The 22,210-nt window shown below is 37.6% G+C and overlaps 3 protein-coding genes across 4 annotated transcripts in view; 2 read left to right on the top strand and 1 right to left on the bottom strand.

The window, feature by feature from the left end:
* Positions 1-325: 325 nt before the first annotated feature.
* rpl4 (ribosomal protein L4) lies at positions 326-4,810 on the top strand. The gene is made up of 10 exons (XM_079621276.1): positions 326-459; positions 1,219-1,390; positions 1,571-1,677; positions 2,930-3,068; positions 3,265-3,389; positions 3,475-3,604; positions 3,789-3,945; positions 4,177-4,260; positions 4,457-4,577; positions 4,650-4,810. The coding sequence occupies exons 1-10, from the start codon at positions 457-459 to the stop codon at positions 4,743-4,745; spliced, it is 1,134 nt and encodes a 377-aa protein (XP_079477402.1). The 5' UTR covers positions 326-456; the 3' UTR covers positions 4,746-4,810.
* Positions 4,798-16,148, bottom strand: map2k1 (mitogen-activated protein kinase kinase 1). The gene is made up of 12 exons (XM_079621275.1): positions 16,026-16,148; positions 15,752-15,918; positions 8,831-9,041; positions 7,972-8,118; positions 7,264-7,341; positions 7,093-7,144; positions 6,870-6,994; positions 6,421-6,628; positions 6,242-6,306; positions 6,066-6,124; positions 5,596-5,641; positions 4,798-5,512 (listed from the first exon to the last, which is right to left on the bottom strand). The coding sequence occupies exons 2-12, from the start codon at positions 15,832-15,834 to the stop codon at positions 5,399-5,401; spliced, it is 1,188 nt and encodes a 395-aa protein (XP_079477401.1). The 5' UTR covers positions 15,835-15,918; positions 16,026-16,148; the 3' UTR covers positions 4,798-5,398.
* Positions 16,149-20,206: 4,058 nt separating this feature from the next.
* Positions 20,207-22,210, top strand: part of megf11 (multiple EGF-like-domains 11) — a 121,500-nt gene continuing 119,496 nt past the window's right edge. The window contains exon 1 of one of the 2 annotated variants that reach the window (XM_079620756.1): positions 20,207-20,399. The gene's annotated coding sequence lies outside the window, so the exon portion shown is untranslated. The remainder of the gene's footprint in view (positions 20,400-22,210) is intronic. The other variant, XM_079620754.1, reaches the window with a different exon arrangement.

The raw sequence follows: 22,210 nt of genomic DNA, 5'->3' as shown, positions 1-22,210 counted from the left end.
AATCTTCAACAACAAAACGATTTTTAAAAAATAAAATTCAATATTGTTTTCATCTAAAATGCAATATATTAAATCATTATTTTTTTTACAAACGTTTATAAATATTTTAAATAATTATTGAAAGTAGTTCCACATGACCCATCCGCCAGCTTCCACTACTGAAATAGTGCCAAAATATACACTGCCACGTTTATTATTTTATCGCAGTTATCTTACTGAAATTCATTGCCAATAAATAATAAATTATTCAAAATGATTTTATTAAAAATATATATTTATATTAAATCTAGATCGTATTAATAAAATAAGATATTTGCTAAACCACCGACTTGGGCGGAAGTGACGTGTGTCGGATGGATATGGAAGTGCCTGTTTAGTGCTTCTTTCTTCCTTTTCCTCCGTGGCCGCCATCGAGTTAGGAGCGTGGTTCCTGGCGTGCCGTGAAAACTTACTATAATGGTGAGCACAATTAACGCTTTTTCAATACGCATTCTTAATTTCATTGTTTTGCGTGCATGTAGATCACGATTAGTTGTTTTTTTGATGAACCGTTAGGCGTTAGCTATTATGCTCGCACTACAGCGAATCTCGGCAGCCATTTTGATCCAGTGCGGCGTGTATACACGTGTAGTAGTCATGATTTGGCAGCTGACTCCAATATTCAGACGTGCTCATAAAGAACACACATTTATACATATTTTATTTATCTTTAGAACTCAAGTTTGTTATCCAAGTATAATTTAACAGCCTAGTTGTTGACAACACATGTAAAAACATTGTTGGAAACGTCAACTTGCGTGTTGTGGCCTAGTTTTATTTGAGCGCAGACGCTTTAATGTTGGGCTGCCTGCATGGACAAGTATTAAAGGGATCGTTTACTTTAAAACGACATTTTGTCGTTTTTCATCATGCCAACAAAAAAAAATATTTAAAGAAAGTCACATACAAGCAACCTGAGGGCAAGTCAATGGTGACACGTTTTATTTAGGCTGAACTATTAATCCACATAATTCATCACTGTATTTACGTTTTTGTATTGTGCTCTTGCTATGATGGTGTAATTTGCGTCCTACTCTGTGATCAGTGACAGTAGCCTGCTGTCTCACGCTGGCACAAGAGGTTGATGATAACTAAGACTGAGCAAGATTAAAAGCTCTAACTAATGAATAAACCTGGGAATATATGGAAGTTATTCATACGTCTTTTTGTGTGTTTTAGGCTTGCGCCCGACCGTTAGTCTCTGTCTACTCCGAGAAAGGGGAGACAACCGGCAAAAATGTGGTTATGCCTGCAGTGTTCAGGGCTCCCATCCGCCCTGATGTTGTGAACTTTGTGCACACCAACATGCGCAAGAACAAGCGCCAGCCCTATGCTGTAAGCGAACAGGCCGGTGAGTGCGTTTTAAATCCACAGAGTGCTTCAAAACGTTGCTTCAATGATGATATTCTACTTCGGTCCGTGTTTCTGACAACTGATTATGATGGAAGTTCTGATGAGACTTGGTCTGTTTCTGAAATATTTTACTGTTATGATGTGATCAAATATAACTCCAAAAGATGTTTCATTTCAGGTCATCAGACCAGCGCCGAATCCTGGGGCACAGGAAGAGCTGTGGCCCGTATCCCCCGTGTGCGTGGTGGTGGTACCCACCGCTCCGGACAGGGTGCTTTCGGAAATGTATCCTGAACTAACTCGCTATTTACTTGAAGAACTTGTCAAATCTTTGATTGTAAGCAACCCTTGCTGTGATGGTGTAATTTGCGTCCGACTCTACACACAGTGACAGTTGCCTACTGTCTCATGCTGGTGTGGAAGGTTGACGAATATTCTGAGTCTGAGCAAGTTCACATATATATTTAGGTATTAAAGGAGAACTCCGGTCAATTTTAACATTGAGCTTAATTTTTAGTAAATTTGGAGTGCTGTCAATACAGAGAACAACGACAAAAATCGGTGTTGCCTACACCGTGTTATCCTCTTTTTAAAATTTACACCCTATTGACTTGAATGGGGCAAGTTTTAAACTTAACCAGTTCTTAGTCTTATCATCCTTGATGTGTCATACAAGTTCCCACCCATGTTGAGTGATTCCTTCAGAGTGAACACGAGTGAATCTGACTGCAGCGCAAATACCTGTATTTAGTTCCTGTTTTCGGTCGAAGTCCAAAGTAGTCGATTGTCGAGTTCACGCGCATAGGATTAGTTACTATGATCACGCGCGTGAACTCGACAATCGACTACTTTGGACTTCGACCGAAAACAGGAACTAAATACAGGTATTTGCGCTGGCTGATATAACATCATTTTTATTCATATCTTTCACATCTACTGCAGTCAGATTCACTCGTGTTCACTCTGAAGGAATCACTCAACATGGGTGGGAACTTGTATGACACATCAAGGATGATAAGACTAAGAACTGGTTAAGTTTAAAACTTGCCCCATTCAAGACAACAGGGTGCAAATTTTTTAAATAGGATAACACAGTGTAGGCAACACCGTTTTTTGTCGTTGTTCTCTGTATTGACAGCACTCCAAATTTACTAAAAATTGAGCTCAATGTTAAAATTGACCGGAGTTCTCCTTTAAGGGCTGTTCACACCAACACAAAAAGCGATAGATGGGCTGAATGAACATGTAAATAAGTGGCCTTATGGAAAAGCACACTCAACAAGTGCTGTGACTTTCTGTAGTAATCTTTCACGGTATTGTTGCAGCAGCTGGTCTGGGCATTTGACCAAAAGCACAGATCTTACATTGTAGTTTTCTGCACGTTGTGATGAAAGGGCTTAGTGGTACAATTACATGCTTAGTCGTTTAAAAAAATGACAATATGAAAATGTTTGTGTTGGTCTGAAAGATGTTAACTATTTTGCTCTGGTGTGAACAGGCATTTAGTGTGAAATGTTGACCCTTGACTCCACTGTAGATGTGTCGTGGTGGCCGCATGTTTGCCCCCACAAAGACCTGGCGCCGTTGGCACCGCAGGATCAATGTTAACCAGAAGCGTTACGCCATCTGCTCTGCCCTGGCTGCTTCTGCTCTGCCTGCCCTGGTCTTGGCGAAAGGTGAGTGAACAAGTGCTTCATAATGCTTGAGCATTCTGCTCAATTAAGTGCAAAATAATCCCCGGGCCGAATCAAAACTATTTTTCCCTTTCGAAAGATGAGAACAGTAACATGTATAGAACATTTAAAAAATGACCATGCTTAAACTTTAATTTATTTTGTTTCCCTGACTTGTAACGAATGCCAAATGTTTCAGGTCACCGCATTGAGGAGATCCCTGAAGTCCCAGTTGTCGTTGATGATAAAGTTGAAGGATACAAGAAGACTAAGGAAGCTGTGCTTCTCTTGAAGAAACTGAAGGCATGGAATGACATCAAGAAGGTGAGCTACTCTCAAACTCTTGATATTGACTGAAAATGTTGCAGTTTACCACAATTAAATCTTTATTCATATTTCTGGTCTCCAGGTTTATGCTTCTCAGCGTATGCGTGCCGGTAAGGGTAAGATGAGGAACCGAAGACGTATCCAGCGTAAAGGACCATGCATCATCTACAACGAAGACAACGGTGTGACCCGAGCTTTCAGAAACATCCCTGGTACGCAAAGTGATCTTGTATTGAACATTTGCTTCACATTAACACACTTAATACATGATGATGTCCACTTCTAGGTCCGTGTTTATGAATTCTATGATCTCAGTGGAAGCTCTGACTAATTAAACACAATGGATTTTGTTTGTCTAGGTGGTTGTAAAATCATTAACAAGGTATCTTTTCTCAGGCGTCACACTGCAGTCCGTGAGCAGACTGGACCTGTTAAAGCTTGCTCCAGGTGGACACATCGGACGCTTTTGCATTTGGACCGAGGGTGCCTTCCGCAAGCTGGATAGCCTGTACGGCACTTGGCGCAAAGCTTCCTCCCTTAAAGTTGACTACAAGTGAGTTCCTTTAACCTTTCGTCTTATCCTTTTCTGGTTGTGCTTTGTACAACAGTGATGAACATATACTTAGTCCGTGTTTTTGAACACAATGATAACATTATAAGTTCTGAGTCAACATATGGTGGCCTGAATCCCCACTTGTTCAAATGCGCAACATATGTATATATAATATATACAATTTGTCAATATTGAACAAGCTTGATGACTTACTGCCTTGTCATGTTCCAGCTTGCCCATGCACAAAATGAACACCACAGATCTGCACAGAATCATCAAGAGTGAGGAAGTTCAGAAGGCACTTCGTCCTGCTAAGTAAGTATTGGTTACTTTGACTCATTTTGCCAACATAATTGCAATGATGAGATTCCTACTTCTGGTCCGTGTTTCTGACTACTGATTGTATTGGAAGTTCTGAGCCATCTTGCTTTGAATCACAAAGGCTTACAGTACAAGTCATGTACAGTAATGTTTTTTTTATTGTATTTTTATTTATTTTTTTGTATTGCAGCCGTAAAATTAATCGCAGAGTGTTCAAGAAGAACCCTCTGAAGAACCTGAGAGTGATGTTAAAGCTCAACCCCTACGCCAAGACTGCACGTCGCCGTGCTATCCTGGAACACAACCCCGATGTAAGTTTCCTCATGACCAAGTCTCTTGTCTAATCACTAGCTGAGCGATTTCTAAACCTTTCAACTCTGCAGATCAAGGCCAAGATGCTGAAACCCAAGAAGAAGAGGGTTGTGAAGAAGACCAAGGCCCAGAAGCCTGCAGCTGCTCCGGCCCCGGCTCAAGCTTAGGCCTCATAAACAGACTGGAGTTCACAAATGCTTTTCAAATAAAACAACTGTTGAAAATTGATAAATCTGTCTTTTAATCCACTGCATACCACTTAAGCACTGCCACATTCAATCAGTTGTCATGTGTTAAATAAATCTCTTATTATAATATATAAGTATGTATAAGTTAAATGACTTTTTTTTTCTTTTCTTTTTTTTCTCACTTTGTAAGTTAACGACTGCACATTCACCATTGAAATAAAGCAGAACACAAAATATAACAATGTAATGATGTAACCACTTCAGGGATAGCTGAAAATACAAAAAGTATATTGTGATAAATTCATATTTAGAGGGATCCTTTGTATTCAATTTCTTGTGCAGTGTATCAGCCTTTTGATAGCTTTTGCAATCAAAACCATATTGATTTTGTAGTAAAAAAAAAAAACTCCTTGATGATCGTTTAACAACCAGTATTTGACAGATCAGATTTCAAGCGCCCTATCAGGTTTGATGCATTGTTAATTACAGCAGTATGCTTAATACTCGACAACATTTTTAAAAAAGATGGGGTGGATTCAGGAGAAAGCAGTTTACTGTTGGCCTCAGGGTGGAACTGGAGATGTGTGTGTGAAGAAACACTAAATGGTTGGCTTAGAAAAAGATGGCTGTTCTCACATTCCCACACTGTGAGTTGGAGTTGCTGGCTGGTTTAGCCCAATGGTGCTGCATAGCCATCCAGCAAAGTCAACCTCCTCTGCCTCAGAGTTCTTTATGAAGGCATGGACCTGAAAAAGACAATTATGTTAGGTGTATTCTTGCAATAGAAAATATATGTATATGAGGACTGACAGAAAAGGATTGTTCCTACCATCAGTTGCTTGAGGTCTGCTCTTTCTGCTGGATTTTTGATTAAACTAAGCAAAACAAGAAAAAAACATTGAGAAATAAAGTATGAAAAATGTCAAAATATTGGTGATAGAATGAGATGAGACGCAAAACATTTCTGCAAAGTTTCTCGAAGTAACAATACTTTTGAGAGCAAATCTCCCATATATATGTTTCCATGTCCATTTAGGGGCTCCGTAGAACGGCAACAGATTTCAAACTGTTTTTTTAGTTCAACCACCAGATGGAGCAGCAAGCTTCACTGAAGAAGCATTTGTGCATTTAGATTAGAATATGCTTTTATCCAAAGCAGCTTTCAGTGTACTGCATTTTGTAAGTATCCTAGTTGCCTGGAAACCGAACCCATGACCTTAACATGCACGGCTAGTGTCGTGCTCTAATAGTTGAGCTACATGAATAAAACTAAATGCAAATAACTTTGTTTTTGCTTACCATTTGTTAACAAAGTCTTGAAATTCTGCACCAAAGATGCTTGGTAGCTTAGGAGGAGGCTGAAAAAGGAAAAATGCTCCATTAAGCCTAAGTGAAGCTGCCAATTAATCCTCACTTTAATTAATTCACTGCCATAAAGCTGTTTAGTGGTCTTATAAGCACCACTTTAAACTTACCTCATTGACAATATAGTCAAGCAGCTCAAATATAGCCATGGGAGGTCTGCTGTCTGGACCGTACGCTGACAGGACAAACAGATACAAATAAATCAACTGTTTTATAGTCAGAAACACCTTCAACATAATTGATCAGTTAGCACATGTTCTTGCAGATAGGATGGTAAACAGCCACTCACACCCGCCGGGTCGGCCAGGGGGCCTGGGTTTAGGGGAGGCCTCGCTGGCGGAGGGGTCACCCTCGAGGGGCTGACCAAAGATTTGCTCCAGTTCCTTGGCATCAGGTGGTGGGATAGGGAAGCGTCCAATGGCCATCTCCACCAGAGAGAGACCCATGCTCCATATGTCAGACTGGACAGAGTAGTGAGTCCCTTGAAGGCGTTCGGGCTACAGATGGACACAGAAAAATAGGGAGGAGGATCATAAAGAGAGGAAATTAATATTATCATACAGGAAGAGATATGATGAAAAACAGGAGCCTGAACAAACAAATGGCTGCCCTGAGATACACCAAATTAAATATCCAGGAAAGAATCACATTGTCAAATGATCTAGAACCTAATTATGTAATAGAAAGAGAAATGTATATATATATTTATTCATTTTTTTGCTGGGAATGTAAACTTACAGACATGTAGGACCTGGTGCCCACAAACGAATTGGCCATGGAGTCAATGAGTTGTCCACTCACACCAAAGTCACACAGCTTGATCTCACCACGCGAGTTCACCAGGATGTTGGATGGTTTAACATCTACAAAAAAAGGAAAAGGTCTTCCCTTCAGTAAATACTGTGTCAACAGAAAGAGTAAATGAACAGATGACCGTTTGAGATAGCGTGACACCAATCACCTCTGTGCATGATCTTGTGCTTCTCCCGCAGGTAGGACAGGCCTTTTATCACCTGCATGAAGGAACATTACAACTTTAATGTACTTCAGCCTTATTTTTTTGGAAACAGTCCACAAGAGATCGAGGAGATTTTTGAGATAGGTTACAGAGATAGGTTACAGAGATACTGACCGCAATGCTAACTTTGCCCAGTATTTGTTCTGGGATCTTGCCTGCTTTCTTCAGGGACTGATCCAGGGAGCCGCCATCCTATAAAAAAAGTATTAGATGGAGATATATTCAGCAGTTACTCTTATATAGTACCAATAAAAGGCAGTGTAGAGATACTGAAACGATATTGAACTATATATATATATATAGTCTCTTATGCTCATCAAGGCTGCATTATTTGATACAAAAATACAGCAAAAACAGTAATATCGTGAAATACTATTCCAATTTAAAATAACGGTTTTCTATATTCATATATATTTAAAATGTCATTTATTCCTGTGATTTCAAAGCTTAATTTTTAGCATCATTACTCCAGTCTTCAGCATCACATGATCCTTCAAATATCATTCGAATATGCTGATTTGGTGCTCAAGAAACATTTCTTATTATTATTATCAATGTTGAAAACAGTTGTGCTGCTTAATATTTGGTATCAATGAAACCATGATGCTTTTTTTCTTTCTCAGGATTCTTTGATGAATAGAAAGTAAAAGGAACCGCATTTATTTGAAATAGACATCTTTACTGTCAGTTAGCATACATTTGATGGATCCTTGACAAATAAAATGATTAAAATCTTACTGACTGTAAACTACTGAACTTAAAATATTTTGATAAACTCATATTCCTCTGTATTATGCTTGACACCGAGAGAGGACACAGTACCATGTTCTCCATGCATATGCTGATCTCTCCATCGCTGTAGAAAGCCCCATAGAAGCCCACTATGTAGGGAGAGTTGCATTCATGCAGCACCTGCAACTCTCTGATGATCTGATTCCTTATCGCTGGCTTGATCTCGAGGTGGATCAACTACATGAAAATAAGAAAAAGTGAAAAAATAGGTTTGTTTGAATAAAAATCAACCCCTGAAATTGAAGAGACATTGACGTATTTTGACTTTATTTAATGTTTAACATTCATCCTGATGTTTACCATGTTGCAAAGCATAATTCTGATTTCTGAAGCCTCATTCATTTCTTTCAGTACCAGGCAGAGCTTCTCTCTGTTATTGCCAGGGTGTCTGCATTATATAGTTAGCTGATAAGGAGTTACTTCTCAGCATGCATACTGTCAGTTCTTTGTTTCATGTATGCTGTAAATGAGTTGTTTGGAGTTCATGTGCTGACTGCACTTCAGCTTGTTTTCTTCCCTGGGAGCTCTTGTATTAAAACCATTTATATCATCACAGTATGTAGTGGACTACTGGTAATTTGGCTTTAATAGTAGATGTCTTTTCTTGGACACGTTTTTTAGGGAAAGTGTTATTTGACTCAAATGCAATTAGCATATAGTATCCATTCAGCATACCAAGAACAGAATGTCATGACTTTTTTCAGCAATCTCTTAACTTCTTCCAATCTATAAAAAGACATGATGACATGAATAGCTGATGCCTTCTGAGGCAAGCAGCTCTAAAACGGCGTCTGATCGATCCAAGGCTGGAAAAGACAATCAATGGACTTCAGTGACCTTTCTTGGTAACTTGAAGCTGGAATATAAAGTTTGCTTCACCATAACTTACCTTCCTGGCCATGATGAAGCCTGAGGGTCTGTGTAAGACCTTGAATACCACTCCTCCATTGCCTGCACCCAACTCACAAATCTTCTCAAAGTCATCATCTTTTAACTCTCCAACCTTCTGCTTTTGGGTAAGGAAAGCTTCCAGGCGTTTCTTCTGCTGCTCGTCCAGTTCCAGTTCTTCTAGCTTCTTCTGCAGAGCTTCCAGATTTGTTCTAACACAAACATAGACAGAAATGAATTGAATTTTTAAAATGCTGAAGCTAAATCAACAAATCAATACAGTCATGAGAATATGCAGTGGTCCCCTCTATTAATTTCATTATGCCAACATTTTTATACGTTTCAAGAATTTCATACTTTTAAATGTGTAATGAATTTTCTTCATTATATTAGGACAGTTGAATCACCCTGACATATGTTTTTTCAAAACTTTCAAAATGAATTTTAATTCAATATATAAATAAATGCTCATCACAGGATATGTGTATTCAAGTCATCATATTTTTTCGGATGAATTACATTTTTCATGTATGTTTGATTACGTAAATAGAACAAAACTGCATCATGTCATGACACCTTTTCCATTTTTCAATATGAATATGCCTTGGCATCTAACTGAAAAAAAGCTGAAGTTTAAGTACTAAAATTGCACTAAAACTTATATAAAAATACATTAAAGCTAAATAGAAATATAAAAAACACTAATGACAGTAACATGACAAAATTACTAAAAACTAATTAAAATGAAAATTGAAAATATAAAAATAAAAGCCATTTCAAATGAATGAAATTATATAAAAGTATATCAAATCGAGTTCACGCCACAGCGATAACGGCACAGAGAAAACGATATAGATGGAATCACTTTCAGAACGATTTTATCCAGCTGATGAATGATGAAAACAATATTTATAGTTATTGTTCTTAGTGTGAACGGGCCTTTATTCCTGCTTTTATTGTTAAACATTAATGTGTCAATCTACAAGAAGGATTCCTCTCTTGAGATAAGTAAGAACATAAGTAAGACAAATTCTTGCATGCTGAAACACATTCCCATCCTTAAGGCAGAAAACATGTAAAAGATATTGAATGCACTATTGTACAGAGTGGTGGGGAGTCTTTATAACATCTTCTTCCTAAAGTTCTGTTTGAGGAAACAGGGAGTTCCTCTAAGCATGCGAGCCTTTCCCTTGGCCCTGTTGTCATGGTGATGTATTTCCTTAGCTTTCTGCTGGAAGAGTGAACTTCCATGACCCTCTGCTCTCCATCCTCTCTGCATCTCCTTCAACAACACTGTTCTCCACCATGGCTTAACTGCATCTACCAAGTGGATTTTTCAAACGAACCAATTACAAGTCTTATGATTCAGATGTTGATACCAATTAGGAATTATTTCAACGTAACCTTTCATGCAGCTTGTGTGCCGCGCGTTGCGGCTGTATCTTCAAATGAATGTTTTCAGAACCATCGGACACTATGAGCCTCAAGGGCTTTTAAGCATTGAGCCGATTCAGATGGAAAACATGTTGTCCTGCTGTTGAACAATGTTTCAGGCCACAATAATTGACACTCACACATAAATTTACATCAAACCGCGCTGATCAGTCCGCACCATATTGCAACACGCTTTGCTCCAGGACCGACAGCACGACCCAGGTGGATGAGAGCAGTGCAAGTGCTCCAGGATGTCTTTATCTAATCTATATGCAGAACGAGGCAAAGTGTTTTCATTTTTTGACAGCAAGGCCAGTTATAACCATGGTTACGAGGCTGCCGTGTGGGTGTAAGTGGGTGGCGTGGATGAGCTGTGGTGGAGACGTGATAATGGCGAAGGACGCACAAGATGCCAGAGTGGAGAAAAATACTTATGAAACTTGTGTTGCATGTAGGAGGGCGAACAATGACTCCATATCCAGAGTGATTCCACTGCAAGATATATTTATTTTTCTGCTGGCCTAGTCAGACCAGTAGTTCATTTTTTTACTTGCCAATGGCCCCACCACAAAAAAAAAGATACATTTAATTTTTAGTGACATTTTCATGTTTAAAATGTAATATGTTCTATTCTAACAAAACATTGATAGGTTTTTATTTTGCAGTAATATCTGCCAATTATCTTTATTTTTTATATTATATGTGACCCTGGATCACAAAACCAGTCACATGGAGCAATTTTATGAAATTGAGATGTATACATCACATGATCACTGAATAAATAAGCTTTCAATTGATGTATGGTTTGTTAGGATAGGACAATATTTGGCCGAGATACAACAATTTGCAAATCTGGAATCTGAGGGTGCCAAAAAATCTCAACATTGAGAAAATCGCCTTTAAAGGTGTCCACTTATGTTCACAATTATGCTGCATTCACTCACAAATATAAATGTTTTATATATTTACAGTAGGACATTTACAAAATATCTTCATGGAACATGATTTTTGGCATAAAAGAAAAAATCTATAATTTTGACCCATACAATGTATTGTTGGCTATTGCCACAAATATACCCGTGCTGCTTGTGACTGTTTTTGTGATGCAGGGTCACATATTATAATAAAAACAACATGACTCATTTCTGGAAAACAATGATAACTACATATATATAAGCTATGCATAACAAATTAATTATTTAGAACTCAAATGATAAAAGGGTACTTCAACGGAAAAAATAAATCAGTGCTACTTTAAGACAGAGAAATAGAGCTATTGCCTTCCCTTTTGCCAAATAGGTAGAACAACTGCATCCGCAATCACATTCTTCCCTACTATATAGTAGGCATAAAACAGTATGTGACAAAAGAAGCATGTCCGAATTCACAGTTTTCATAAAAGAGTAGGCAAAAAGTACCCGGAATGACATTCTTCTGGCGAGATTCTGAAGTGTGCATCCGATGGACACTTTACTATCCCATGAGGCCACGGGAGAGGATTTATGAATGGCATTGAAGTGATGTAACCCTGGTAGGTCACATGATGATGACAACATCCCGAATGTCCACATTACATTCATACTACTACACACATTCATACTATTTAGAACATATATTTTATATATATATATATATATATATATATATACAGTATATATATGAAGTGAAGTAATTACTAATTCAAAATAAGTACCTACTCAAGAGAGTATCCGATTTCGGCCGCAACCTTACACCCATAATGCCGTTCCAAACCCGCAAGACTTTCATTCATCTTCGGAACACAAACAAAGATCTTTTAATGGAATCTGAGAGCTTTCTTTCTCTCCATAGACAGTAATGCAACTGACACTTAGACACTTTAAAATCTTACAGATGAGTTGATAAATGTTTATATGTGAATAAAAGCCTAAATTCAATCTGTACTTCATATAAAGTGATCGTGTCTAAACCCGCTCAATTCATTTGGATTATTTATACTATCTCATCTCTAAATGAACTTTTTGAAGCGTCAAAATGTCAGTTGAGTAGCTGTCTATGGAGGGTCAGAAATCGTTCAAATTTCATTAAAAATATTTTCATTTGTGTTCTGTAAATAAACAAAAGTCTTATGGGTTTGGAACGATATGAGGATGAGTAATTAATGAACGAATTGTAATTTTTGGGTGAACTATCCCTTTAAAGTATAATTCAATCCTACCATGTAGTGAATTATTTAATCTACCCTTTGATACACCACAAAAATGGCAGATTCTTTCTGAGAAAAGATACAAAATTGCTTAAAAATGTAGAGTAAAAGCAACTTATGTTTTGAGATTCAAACACAGAAAAGCCTCCGAAGGCCCAAGAAGTGTACTCGAAAGAATCATAACTTCACTTCCATTTTTTTCAAGCGTTTTTGAAGATGTGTGTGGATACAGTGTGATCAAACACAGGAAATAAGTGGTCAACTTCACATGTCGTGCTTTGGAATGTGAATGTAAACACTAGGGAGCGCCGGGATCAGCTGAGGTTAGACAGAAGCAAGCCTTTTTTCCGCTAGGGAGGTGCACAAAACCTGAGATTATGTTCTGTGGTCAATATTTAACTGTACGCTCCATAAATCATTCCTCTGGATACATCTGTGTTGTCATCAATTTGAACTCAGACATAAGCACAATGAAAGAAGAGAATTAGGGAACAGGTATGGGAATATTCAAGCTCTTCTTGATGCACTAGAGCATTCATACACATACACCCCAGCAGTGCTCTTAAGTAAAATGGAGAGCAGCAGATGGTGCCATGGTGTGTGAGTGGTGTGATTGTGTAACACTGTAACATTGTGTGGTTTTCTACTGATTATCTTGAAAAGACACAATGCAGCATAGAGCTCATGGGAAACAATAGCAGCAGAGACACTGCTGCCAATGGAGAGAGATGAAACAAAATTGGCAGCATACAAAATTAGCATTTCCAAGAGCCAAACGTAAGTAAAACTGGCTTTGGCAAATTAATAAAACAAGGTTACTAGTCATTTGGACAGTTACCTTTTAAATGCATCAACATATTGCAAGTCAGACACTTTTTATTCTAATGTGAACGACACAAGCGAAAATGAAAATGTATAAATTTTCCACGAAAAACATTAAGCTGTTTTCAACATTGATTATAAGAAATGTTACTTGAGCACCAAATCAGCCTATTAGAATATAACAATTTAAAATAATAAATTATATTTTCAAATATATTAAAATAGAAAAAAGTTATTTTAAATTGTACAGTTTAAATCACAGCATTTTTTATTTAAAAAAATGCAGCCTCGGTGAGCATAGGAGACTCCTTTCGAAACATTAAAAAATCGTACAGACCCCAAACTTTTGAATGGTAATGTATATGTGGTGAGACATACTGAATGCAAAAATATTGGTTGCATTAAGTCACCGAAGAAAATCCTATCCGGTCTTAAAAAACGTTGTTTCATTGCTGTTAAGGTAATATTTATGACTGGTAAATCAATTTACTCATCATTGGAGGCAGTTACAATTGCATTCTTGCTTCTAATTTACATAATTAGTAAATGCATTATGAGGTGATGCATATGAAGTTCTTCTCAAGCGATAAGCAAGAACTTAGACACTAATATAACGGCACTCTTTGAGATAGGCTAGCCACGACAGATTTAAAGCAGAAACTTCTAGGAAAAAAGTGTTGTCACAGTATTTAACATTCCACTGAGCCTCGCTCCACACTGACTTCCACAGGATTGAATCACCACTACACACACACACACACACACACACACACACATTCCAAAGCGAGCTTGCCACAGCCTGTCCTGCTCTTCAGGAAGGAATGTAATTCTACTTTACCGTCATTCTCACAAACATCACTACTTATAGCACTATTATAGCACAGCTAATACTTATTTATGTAGAAATAATCATTTTCTATATACCAGACTGAAACTTTATCCTTCAATAATTAATAGTCTCTTAATGCCAAATGGAGAGACTACAAGAGGGGAAAGTGTCTGAGCCCTCAATTGAGCTCCACGAAACAAGAGGCAATGACATGCACCACTGGCTCAGGCGCTGAGGATTGCCATTGGCTCGACATCAAGAGGAGAAAAATCACAGGTCTGCCAAACGAAGGTATAGCCCTGACCGAGCTGGTCCTCACTGTCACCATATCTGTCTGTGGGGATGTGGAGCAGGCAAACAAATCAATACTCCATCACTTGTATCTATATGGTGGTCAGTTTAAAAATCCCTCCGTAATCACATACTGAGGTAAACTGGTGGATACTTGGGCTCAGAGAATGCTGTGGCATTAATTGAACATATCCATCAGGATCAACAAAACGTAGAGTTGTGGCCTCTACACTGATTTATGGCTGAACCACATGAGGACAGCAGTGTTGTGTGTGTTGGCTGCTCTGTCCAAATGTGATAAGGTATTCTCATTGATCTTAGCGGCAGGAGATGCGGCACTTTTATGTTCACCTGATGGATACTAAACAACACTAATATATGGGTCATTCCACAAACAGCGTGTTCCTCATTAAAATGACTAACAATACATAACTGAGGCCATCTTTTACTGTGTTAAAATGGACATTTTTCTAAGCACAGCTAAAAAACATTCAATAACTCTATATACTGGGATCAAAAGATGTCTCTTATGCTCAAGGTTGCATTTATTTGTTAATAAATAATGACAACAGAAATACTGTGAACTAAAACCGTCTATCCTCAAACCTGTTACAAGTCTCATAGCTATATTCCAACATATTACAATCTATTAAGTTAGCTTGAGATGGCACAATGCAATTTATATATTTAATAATAGTAATATTATTAATTTAAAAGCCCTAACACTTCACTGATGTTTTTTTGCAGAGCTGCTTTAGTTGATTCAACTTTCTTTATTGACGAATTTTGCAACACCGGTTATTGAATTTATTGAACTTATTAATAATGATTAATGGTTATTAATAACGGTTATTAATTATGATACTGTTGTTTTCTGTAAAGCTGATTTAGCCCACCGCAGAATTTGTCTCATATTTGATTAAGTTTATATGACCGTCATTTTCCTGCTTATTACTTTGAAGCTGCTTTAAAACAATGTCTTGTATAAAGCAAGTTGACTTGATTTGACATTATCTGATTGAATGTTTACAATTTGACAGTTAAAATCACTTTATTAAATTTAAAAAGTCACCTATTTTGCTAAATGACCCATATGTGGTATTATGTAATAATGACCTTACAATTCATTCGTAGACTTTAATTCTGTTGACACTTTACAAACACCAACACACCCTCACAAATATCCACAAGTAATGCCCAATAAATCAGATGAAGCAATGGCAAATCTATGAAGTCCAGTTAGTCAAACAATATTCTTAAGGAGCCAAACAATCCATGAATGAAACAACTTAAAGTGAACGTGAAGTCTTCTAATAGCTTATTCGACATGAAATGACACCGTAAGCCTGAAACCCACTCACTCAGTGGCCCCGGTTCCGTTCACAGCGTTCCCATCTGGAATCGGGTTCAGCTGGATCGGCTCTGGCTTCCTCCTTTTTTGCATGATGAATCCTGATAGCTGGCTTCTCGGCAGTGAAAAGAAAAATTCAAACAGGAGCAATCTGATCCGCAGACTACACCAACTCGCCTACAGAGCAATGATGCATAAGCTATGAATAGCCTATCACACCCTACCAATCGCGGTTTGCTTTCAAATAAATATATAAATAAAGACAGAATGATGTCAGCGACAACCTCGCATGGTCCTCTGACAGGCAGGAAGAAGGCTGTTTCGAAGAATAGATTATTCACGGAGAAACGGAGTATTTCTAGAGGTGCACGACAGTAGAGGATGGGTACTGTGAGATTGTCTCTTGTCTTTACGTCATGAAAATATTTACATCTGTCTTCCGGACAGCATGAACGCGTGTGGAGAATGGCGCCATCTGCTGGTGGAAATGCGTTATTACTCCAGATTTGTTTTCAACAGGCCTGCTAATTACTTAGTTACTTAGTTAAAAACTAAGATATTTTAACAATCTATCGTCAGCATCCAGACTTTTTATGCGTTTATGTTTCAGAATATAGACCTTCAAAATAATTGATAGCATATTTTAAACTTTTACACACTCAGACTGTCAGTACCTCCTAAAAAGCTATAAAATTTGATCACATTTATTCCTCTGATCTAATTATTGTTGATTCATATTCGTTTATGATTCTTCTCTGTGGACCCCCTACGGATATTTCCCTGGTTGAAAACCCTGGCAATAGATGAAACAGCCAGGCCTATAGAAAAGTATTAAATATATTGCCATTCAGGTCTCAATGCAATTGGGAAGTAACTGACTATTACAAGTTTGAATTGACTTTAAAGTGAAAAGTCCCTGCTGCAAAACAAACATTTCATATAACTTCCAAAAAAGTGTTATTTTAATAGAAAAGCAGAAGCCTGTGCCTGTGGTGAAGCACATTTACACTGGACTGGATGTACATAATACAATAATCACAAAACCAACACATTACAGCATAATATTTTGTTTGATGGTATTGCATCCTTATCTCTTCGAAAATAATGGTTGATTTGTTGCCTTTTGTCGCTATACAGGACCTATTTAAGGATGCATTTAATAATTGGTTTCATTCAACTCTACTGATTGATTTTGTATGAAAAAATATTTAAAAACACAATTTACAATTTAAAAACACAATTTAACCAGTTTAAAAGTATACACACTCATATTGGTTGAGAAAAGTCAGATCCATGTCTATATTATGTCTCACTGTGTGTAACCGTTATTATCATGCAAGATGGACATGTCCACCAGAAAATAAAAACAATTCCAGAATGGTGTCTATACAATACAATACTATCAAAAATAAAGATCAAAGATCTATTACAAAATGGACAAATATTTTTTTTCAAATCACATTTTAACAGGGAGGGCAACCAGCCCCATTTGGAGATTAAACATAGATGTATACAAATCTTCTCTACACTCCTTAAGGCCTTAAATCTGTCTGCAGCTTAGTAAACAGATGCATCTCTTTTGCTCCTTCCAAGTTGTGTCTTTCTCAGCATTTATCTATGTTCATGTCGGAACCGGTCCAAATTCAGCCTAATTACCGTCCTCTCATCTACTGCACATTTTAGAGCTTTTGTGGTTGATATTATTCCTAAGCATACAATATATAGATTATTCCCATCTCTAATGAAGAATGTCAAATAGAACATTTATTCTAAGGTCATTTGTGCATTACCAAAGCATGATAAATAAATGTTTAGCCATCATTTAGCACAAGCATTTAGCTGCGTCTGCCTTGACTCTTAACAATTGTTCAGCAACATTGTCAACACTAAACAGTAAACTAAAGCCTTTTCTTACTATAAGCATAATTTATCAGCAATTTACTCAATTCAGTGCAACAAGCAGATTTGCTCTGTCAGCATTCTTAAAGGCTCCCCCCTGTGATTTCGTAAAAAGCAGATCTGGATAATTACTGAATTTGCATTTACGTATGCAAGAAATCATGTCCTCTTAGGAACATCAGATATTATTAAAACTGAAGAGTTGTCAAATCAAAGATGCATAACTTTGAAAAAGATTAAGCAAAAACAGAAAATTGTTTATTAGCTGAAATCGATCCATTGTTGTAAATGGTCTCGTCCTTTAGTTTATTTCTGAAGGTCATTTTTATTCAGTACATGTTCAGTGTAGATCTGGAATATATGAAGGAATTTACTTAGATTCTAAGATCTTGTATTGTCTGCATTGTCTGGTCTTGTGGAGGGTATTGCACATTATGATGTTATGAAGGATCTGTTGAAGGATGGGCAACTGGATTCAGGTTAGACTCTTTTTTATTTTATAAGGCATTCAAATCACCATAAAATCAGAATTTACAATTCTATTTTTTTAAAATATTGTAGTATTTATTATAAATGATTTATCTGTGCAGATCATAATTATTTTTTTTAAATGTATTTATATGTTCTCTAATCATAAGTGATGACCTGTATTTGGCACAACCACTGGAGAACCTGTCACTCACAGAGCTCACTGCAGAGCTAATGGGTGGAGCTTGACCTTCCCCCTAGCTGGACGTAATGGGTGGAGCTTGACCTTCCCCCTAGCTGGACGTAATGGGTGGAGCTTGACCTTCCCCCTAGCTGGACGTAATGGGTGGAGCTTGACGTTCCCCCTAGCTGGACGTAATGGGTGGAGCTTGACCTTCCCCCTAGCTGGACGTAATGGGTGGAGCTTGACCTTCCCCCTAGCTGGACGTAATGGGTGGAGCTTGACCTTCCCCCTAGCTGGACGTAATGGGTGGAGCTTGACCTTCCCCCTAGCTGGACGTAATGGGTGGAGCTTGACGTTCCCCCTAGCTGGACGTAATGGGTGGAGATGGTCCAACTACACCCAAACCCAGGGGTTCCCAATCCTGCTCCTGCCGATCGACATTCGACTGTCCTGCACAGTTCATCTCCAACCCTAATCAAACACACCTGTTTTTAAATGATCCTGAAGACCTTCAGATCGGCATGAACACGACTGGGCACCCCTGCCCTTCCCCTACCCATAACCCTATCGCTAAACATAACTCCTCCCATTTGATCCACAGAGGTGGAGCTGGACTAGGTCAAGATCCACCCACTACATCCAAATAGGGGGAGCTGGACGTCATTTGACTCTGCAATGAGCACCACTTACTTTCACAAGAGATCTCAGCAATAGCAAACCACAACATTCCAACGAATTTCCGATGGACAAAATCAGGTCCTCCCCTACATTTTTTCAGGAGCTGTACGTCAATAGGGAAGAAAAATACTATGGCAGCTTATGCCGACTTTAAGATTGATATATATGGAAGATATTGTGTGTAAATAAAATCTATTGTAAAAGGATTAATTAATGTTTTAAAGTAAAATGGATGAAAACGAGGGATGCACCATGAACATTTTGGCTAATCCCGATAACCGATAATTATTTGTATTTGAAAACCGATAACCGATACATTGACAAATTTAAATCTATCTCACCATTAAAAGCCATGTCCCCAGCACACAATTATAATGTTCTCATTATAATTTTATGTAGCCTATATAACAGATTTGTGCTGCACTTGTTGCCCTGAACTGTATTTTCCTTTTCATATCCAATCATATTTCAAGCCATTCAAAAACATCATGGAGAACAGTGCACATCTGAAGTGTCTCAGCTGAAGGAAATAATCCATTAATTATTGGCTTTAATATATCGGCCAAATTTTCTTATCTCGTTAAAAATTATTATATGTCGGCCAATAGCCTAATATGGTGGCCGATATATATCTTGCATCCCTAATGAAAATAATTTGGAAATGTCCCAAATAATCAACCTGAATATGAAGAAATCATTGCTGTTTGTTCAACATAATTTTAAAGTCAATATGGCACACCACGGTAATTTGCAACCCATATTTAATTCCGGAATCTAATGTGGTCTATCTGATACGCAGGATCTGTAGGCTACCATAGGGAATTGATTGGATGGTTAAAAAGTGGTTCCCAGTGTGAATCACAAAAGCACAATAGAATAGTATATAACACTATACCTTTCACAGAGGCCTGACATATATTTTTTTTGCCTATAGTATGGGAAGTGTGCATAGCCTATTATTATTTTACATCGTCCGGATATTTGAAGAGCATTGAAAATTGCAAAGAATAGTAGTTCACATGTAGGCTATTTGCTAAAATTGTGGTTTTGGTTTAAGTGTAACAGTAAAAGTTACCGAGAACGGTTTTTCACCAAATAAACGTGTATGTGTTGTTTACAAGTGCTTGCAGTTTCAGCACCATGATCTCTGACGTCACGTGAGTTTAAAATGAGGCCGCGCGAGAGGCAGAAACATTCGGCAACAGTGTCGGTTACAGAGGATGAACCGCAGCGCAACGCTCTGACAACACTGGTCAGATAACGCGAACATTACGTCGAATGTAATAAACTACAGCCCAGGACTCTTCTTCACACAGTCTGCTATAAACTACCTACGAGAAAGTGTAGAGTTTGATTACGAAGACGAAGACTATGGACGAACAGCAAGAAGCGAATTCACATCAGGGAAAGTAAAACGGACCAGGAGAAGGTAGGCTGCATATTTTCTATTTCGCTTTTAAAGCCCCTTTAGCTTGTAACTGTTGGTAGGCTACACAGTAATCTGCAATAAAATGATAATATTCGTAATATTGATATATACGCACTGTGCTGCTGAATCATATGCGGTTCAGAATTTAACAGCGTTTATAAATATTGCTGAATATCCATTGAAATAGTTTCTCGCATGTCTTACACATTTTAGCTTTGGACGAGTTTATAAAAAAATATCCTTTGAACATTATGATTCAAGCATAATTTGAGATGATTAAACTGGTCATTGAAGGTAAGCACATATATGGTTTTATTAATGATCTCATAGCCTGCTACCCCATTTATAGGCTACGACATTTGTTTTTATTCTATAATGAAATTAAATAAAATGTTTTATAGCAGAAAATTAAGTTATTTTTTAATTGATCTTTATCACATAGCCTTTAATTTTAGCTCATTTTGGGTTACGAGATCGATTGTGCGAGCTGTCAGTTTTGCTCAACCTTACATTAGGCTACTGCAGTCTATATTTATTTATAAGCGTGATAGATTTTCTCCTATAGCCAAAGTTGGCGTATCGTGTACAGTTCATCAGCCAGTGTCTTCATTCAATTCAGCCTTTTCTGGGTTTAATTATTTTAGCTGGGGGTTGGTTGTAAATAAAACTAAATGCTTTGTCGTATGTCAATAAAATAAAATATGCTGACTTAATCTATCCATATTTTATACAGTGTTGTTAACTGAACCTTTTGCTAACTGCACTAAATACAAGGCTATATAATATTACGCTGTCAAACCACTCGTAATATTTTGATGTCTGTGAAACCATAGTCTTACCACAGTAGCTAATTTACAAGGGTTGCAATAACGATTTCATTGTAAAACACTCACTGGTATTCATAAAACGAGTTTATGTATGCTAATGAAGACTGAATAGGCTAATACGTCAAGCATTTATAATATATGCGAGTTACTGTTGTTTTCAATCAAAGGCATAAAGCATTTGAGACGAGACGACGCGCCGGTCGCCCGGGATCGTCTTCTTTCCATTCATTACTTTTGGTGGAAAGTTTTTGGGCCACTAGATGGCTCTGTTGAGCAACTTGACAGCCTTATTGAGATGTTTGGAGCCCCTGTTCATAACCAAACAGATGCAGTCCTTTAATGATCGAAATATAGCAGGTTTAGATGCATAGTAGAGTATTTTTCCCCCCAGTATTCTTTCATACAGATAAGAACAGTTCTATATAAACTATAATTGGCTCTTCAGTGTTCATTGTCATACTGTTTACGTCGCTGTGTGCTATTTTGTTAGACATCATTTGTATCTGATTTGACTGTGTATCATTTTTGAAATGTGTGGACAGATTTTCCATGTCTGACTGAGCTTTCCAGGTTGTTTGGCAGTTGCTTTCTCTCTGGCTGTTAAAAACCAAGCTAAATGTCTCGTAACATCAGCACTATTGACTTTTCTCAATCCAAACTAATGTCATATAGATGACTGACCGATACCCTTTATGGTGTAAGATAAGCTGCATATTCCGATAATGACACTAAAGTCATGAGGTTAGATTTTTGCTCTTGTGTTCAAAGTGTGCGTGAGCTGCATTAAGTTCAGAATGTGGACAAACATTATGGATTTTGTTGCATGCACAGCAAATATGTTCATAGATTTGTTTGACTCAGATTTTCAAGATTTGTTCCTCAGTTTGGCAAATCTAAGGCTATGTTTGCCTGCATGTTGGTTAGTCTGCTTGCCTAGACTGCATTACAGCCATCTGTCAAAAAGTCATAAATGTACTTTGCCAA

The sequence above is a fragment of the Phoxinus phoxinus genome (assembly GCF_949152265.1).
Source record: "Phoxinus phoxinus genome assembly, chromosome: 8".
NCBI lineage: Eukaryota > Metazoa > Chordata > Actinopteri > Cypriniformes > Leuciscidae > Phoxinus > Phoxinus phoxinus.
Note: the sequence above shows the minus strand (reverse complement) of the source record. Positions and strands in the feature narration are given on the sequence as shown.

Bases quoted from the DNA above. Each gene is read 5' to 3' on its own strand.
- rpl4 (XM_079621276.1), top strand. The intron at 1,391-1,570 runs GTGAGTGCGTTT...GTTTCATTTCAG, and splicing joins TGCTGTAAGCGAACAGGCCG to GTCATCAGACCAGCGCCGAA. The intron at 3,605-3,788 runs GTACGCAAAGTG...ATCTTTTCTCAG, and splicing joins AGCTTTCAGAAACATCCCTG to GCGTCACACTGCAGTCCGTG.
- map2k1 (XM_079621275.1), bottom strand. From the start codon at position 15,834: ATGCAAAAAAGGAGGAAGCCAGAGCCGATCCAGCTGAACCCGATTCCA. The intron at 7,145-7,263 runs GTCAGTATCTCT...TCCTTCATGCAG, and splicing joins TGGGCAAAGTTAGCATTGCG to GTGATAAAAGGCCTGTCCTA. The intron at 6,995-7,092 runs GTGATTGGTGTC...CTTTTTTTGTAG, and splicing joins GCACAAGATCATGCACAGAG to ATGTTAAACCATCCAACATC.